Consider the following 4869-nt stretch of genomic DNA (forward strand, 5'->3'; position numbering starts at 1 on the left):
CTATTGTTATTGAGCCCAGCATACATCATATCCTTGGGCCAGTAGCCATGTGTTAATCAACTGAATTTAAATTGGAAATAGGAATTAGTGATTGGAGATGGGAGGGTGGAAAAAAAAAATAGGAGATGCATTTTGCCCCAGTGCCCCTTTACAAAATACTTCTGGAATTTTGCCAGTCAGTTCGTGAGAATCTGCCTCCCATTTGCTACCCATGGCTCATTAATGATCCTTACACACAGAGTGCAGATTTTATCCTTTTAGCTATTCATGTAGCCTTTTAATTGGATCCATGAGGTGAGGGTCAATACTCATCAACCTGGGGAGGATTATTTTTCAACATTTTTACACAACAAGACAATATGTTGTGACAGAATGAAACCCACGTCCATCCCACTCTGCAACCGAAGAAGCACTTGCCTTTGAGCGCAGTGCAAGTACGGATTTGTATTCCATCATGTCCAAACAATCCATTCCCTGAAGGAAAAAAAGAATGGAAAAGAAAAATCAGGCTTCTGAGGCTGGGAGAAATCCTAGACCTGCCCCTCTCTTCCTGGTGGGGGGCCTATTACTTTGCAATTTACCATTTACATTCTGTCCTCTCACCTCCTGTCATCTCTCAGTGAGGGCCACCACGTCTAAGGCTCATCAGAGGAAGTTGGAAGGAAATAGGAATTTGGATAGCTGAACGGTGACATGTGTGGTAAGAAGTTGGCCTCACTCTCTCGAGCTTGGGTAGGCTTTCAGGATGTGGCAACCGAAGAGTGGGGCAGACACTGAAGACCACTAACTTAATTCCCATCCTTGGCTTGCTGATCCATCTGATATTGGCGTCCCCCTGCTGGTCTTATGCCCAAAGGGGATTTTAAGTACCTGTGTTCTTGGAAGACCCCCACTTTCATGATCAGACCTATACCCATCATCTTACCTGAAGGCAGTGAGATTACCAGGAGGAAGAGTAACCCAATGAGAGAGTGCCTCATTGCTGATGAGGGCACAGAGCTGGCACATTCTGGGGGTGGCTGCTTGGAAACTTCCTTTATAGAGCTGGGCAAAGTTGGGTGGGGCTGGGCACTGGCCTCATTCTACTTGGAAGGGCATTCAGGGGAGACAGGCTTCTTCAGGCTTAGAGGAAGAAAAGTTCCTGGTCCTGTCTTTGCTACTTCCTCTTTTACCAATCATGGGAAAAGAAGGAACTCAGTCAAAGCCAGACAGGATCTGAGACCAGGCATCCTCCTGCCCAGGCCCAAATATTTATCCTATAACTTCATATGTATAGTGATAGAAAAATGGCAGGGAAAATGTCTACTCTCTTTCTACTTTGTTTCTCCTTTCCTTGGGAGTCCCATTGAGAACACAGGAGACAAGGGAAGCAATGTTATGAACATGAGCTTAACTTAAGATCACAAAGGATGTGAGCAAGATCTTGCTGTGTTTCCAGAAATAAAGAGTGTCAACTGTTGATCTGACCAAGAGTTAGGTAGGTACTCAGACGTAACAGAGAAGGGGTATGCTTCTCTTTGGGCAGCAGATTTATTCACCTGGCTGAGGCAGATGGTATAGGGAATGTGTCACCCAGGAAAGTTCACCAAGGGCTTTGTTTTCCAAATGGCTGCTATTGAAATGTTGCCTAGTATTTGGAAATTTTAAGGGTTCTGGGAAAGGTTGTCTTTTTGGAGTGGGTAGGTTGGAACTCTCTTCTGGTTTCTTACAGGAAGAGCCAGATCACTGCTGTGTGCAAGGTTGGATGCCTTCAGAGTAGAGCAGGACACCACTTCCCTGGAGCTATAGGGGCATAGCTCCAGAGAAGGATCATTAGGTCTGTCTTCCCTGGAGAGGTGGAGGATGACCAAAAGTTGAGGAGACACTTACTTTGGTTATATTCTTGCCTTGAGGCAGGCTTGTACCCAAGTGTCCCATAACCGTAGGATTCTGAGTCTGTAAAATGGTAGTAGAGCATAATTTTATTGGTTATGCTCCATTTTGCAGTCACATACCCTTGGGTAAATTATTTAGCATCTCTGAGCTTCAGCTTCCTCTTCTCAAAAAGTGCACTGTAAAAGGGTTTTCTGAGGATGACAAATTACAAAGTGCATTGGACTCATCCTGGTATAGATTAGGCTCTTCACTCCTCCTCCTCCTCCCTCTCCCCTTCCTCTTCTTCCTCCTCTTCCTTCTCCATCACCACCAGCACCTCTTCTTTCTCTTCCTTCTCTTCCTGCTTCATTAAATTCCACCATTAGAGCTGTCTTTCTTTCTTTTTTGTACACTCTCTCCAAGAGATCTCTTAGCGAATGCAAAAAACAGCCAGGAGAGTTTTATTCTGGGTTCCAACAATGTGCATTGTTGGGAGCACCACTGTGGGTTGGCATGGGAGTTGGGGAGAGGAGGTGTGATAATGGCCTGGAAGTAAGTAGCTCAATACTAGATCAGGGCTGAGGATTCCCTTGAATGACTCCATAGAAGACTCCCAGGTCCCTGCATGGGGCATATACTTCCTGCCCATACAATGGAGGCCATATCCTGACCATCTGCTGCCATAGACAAAGCATAGACTCAGTTGCCACCTTCCCATTCTTTTAGAGATGGAGGAAACAAGGCTTGAATGGGTGAATGGGCTTGTACAAAGGGAAGACTCAATCTGTGAGCTGTGCTGGCATAAAATTTTCAGCTCTCTTGATTCTCAGTTCAGAACTCTGTCCTCCATATATTTTAAATTTATTAATCATGCATTTGGAAATATGGAAAGTATGAGCCTAACATTTTCTAAATACTTCTGAGCCTCCTCCTATACCTGATCCTGGAAAAGCAAATCTAAGACGCATTTGGAGATTAGCAGGTGTGGGAGATGGACCCTTTCCTTTCCATTCGTGCATGTCTTGATTAAGTCACCATCCCAACCTTTGGACAGGAGCTTTTCTTACCTGTGCTGAGTGTTCCCACCTCCTGTCTGAGGTCTTGTTGGGAAAAGGTGCCAGGGAAGCATGAACAGCTTCATACTATCCCCTTTAATGTTGCTCTGTTGGAAATTTCTTCTTTATTTTAGTTTCCTAGAATTTTTGTGCTCTCCTGATCATGTCTACCTTCAAGAAAAAAACCCACTGTTGCCAACAATGACTACACCCCCTCAGCTACTTTAATGAATTAACTTGTTGAAGGAGGAAGCCCCTTTCCTGACTGCCTCGTTCACGAGTCAGATAGTTCCTGGGTGCAATGACTTCATGCTCATTTTTCTCTATGTGCAAGCTTATTTTCCCCCATGGCTCAATAAGTCATTGATATATGATGAAATTTAATACACACAAAGAAAAATAAAATCATACACATAGTTTAGTGACTGAACATAAAGCAAACACCATGGGGTCACCTCTTAGATCAAGAAAACAGACCTTTTCCAGTACCACAAAAGGTCCCAGTGAACTCTTAAGTGACTATAGCTCACTACCTCCCCAACAAGGCAACCGCTGCTCTGACCCAGATAATCTCACTTTCTTGCTTTGCTTTATGGTTTTCTCTTTAGTATGGATCACTAACCAGGGTTTAATTTGCCTCTTTTTGACCTATCTGTAAAAGGCGGCACAAAAGTATTACTTGTGACTGTTTTCCTCTTTTCTTTATTATATTTTAAAGATATTTGTATATTTCTGAGTGTAGCATTAGTTTTTGCTTCTGTCTATTGACTATTTAATATATTTAGGATGGATGACAAGTATTTGAGTTGCTTCCACGGATTACCAAAGAGTCCTGCTGTGGGACATTCTTGTACTTATATTCTGTGCACACAGGCTTGCTTCTTGGAGGATAGATACCTTGGAGTAAAATTGCTAAGTTACAGGACATGCATAACGTCAATTTGTTCTAAATGTCAAATTGTTTACTAAAGTGCCTTTTACTAATTTTTATATCCATCAGCAGGTGTATAAGGGTTTTGGTCACTCCACATTCTTAGCACTACTTGGTATTGTCAGACTTTTATACTTTAGACAACTGGATGGTGATCTAGTGGTCCCTCAGGGCAGATTAATATAATTTCCCTGATCACAAATAAGGTGAGGTATCTTTTTGTATGTTTATTGGTCATTTAGGGTTCCTCTTTTTTTTTTTTTAGCTTTGATTTTATTTTATTCCTCTTTTGATAAGTATCTAGTTAAGTCATTTGCCCTTTTTTTTTCTACTGGCTTGTCCATGAAGAATAATTTGTACTGCGAATATTCTTACTGTTCTGATTTTGTAATGATCAGGGCAGGCTAAACATTCAGTATATTAAGACCAGGTATGTGTCCCCAGACCTAGTTCTTTCCCTAGGCCTGGTTTTATAAATGCTGGTGACAAACCAAGTCTGATTTATATGATGCACCTTATATGGGAAATGTTTGTGACTCAGAGTATCTGCTCATCCTAGAGAAATGACAGCACAGCTAGTGTAAGATAACCATTGGAAGATAACCATTGCTAATTTGATGATTATCAGTTGCCACTGAGTGAATTATAAAACTATTGAGTTTTATTTTCTTAAATTTTTTTTTTCAACGTTTATTTATTTTTGGGACAGAGAGAGACAGAGCATGAATGGGGGAGGGGCAGAGAGAGAGGGAGACACAGAATCGGAAACAGGCTCCAGGCTCTGAGCCATCAGCCCAGAGCCTGACGCGGGGCTCGAACTCACGGACTGCGAGATCGTGACCAGGCTGAAGTCGGACGCTTAACCGACTGCGCCACCCAGGCGCCCCAATTTTCTAAACAAACAAACAAACAAAACTTTACAAATTATGGGATTGTCCAAGATGGTGGTGTAGAAAGATCCTGAATTCATCTCCTCCTACGGACACACCAAATCTATAACTACATATGGAATAATTCCTGCTGAAAAAG

At 42.5% G+C, this 4869-nt stretch overlaps 1 protein-coding gene and 1 non-coding gene across 2 annotated transcripts; one reads left to right on the top strand and one right to left on the bottom strand.

The window, feature by feature from the left end:
• Positions 1-301: 301 nt before the first annotated feature.
• Positions 302-980, bottom strand: DEFB136 (defensin beta 136). The gene is made up of 2 exons (XM_047857572.1): positions 926-980; positions 302-474 (listed from the first exon to the last, which is right to left on the bottom strand). Exons 1-2 carry the CDS (start codon positions 978-980, stop codon positions 302-304), a joined length of 228 nt encoding a protein of 75 aa, XP_047713528.1.
• A 3219-nt stretch (positions 981-4199) lies between these two features.
• LOC125165083 (small nucleolar RNA SNORA72) lies at positions 4200-4331 on the top strand. The gene has a single exon (XR_007151969.1). It is a non-coding gene; the product is annotated as a small nucleolar RNA SNORA72 (small nucleolar RNA).
• Positions 4332-4869: the final 538 nt, after the last annotated feature.

This window comes from Prionailurus viverrinus, chromosome B1, assembly GCF_022837055.1.
Source record: "Prionailurus viverrinus isolate Anna chromosome B1, UM_Priviv_1.0, whole genome shotgun sequence".
Lineage (NCBI taxonomy): Eukaryota > Metazoa > Chordata > Mammalia > Carnivora > Felidae > Prionailurus > Prionailurus viverrinus.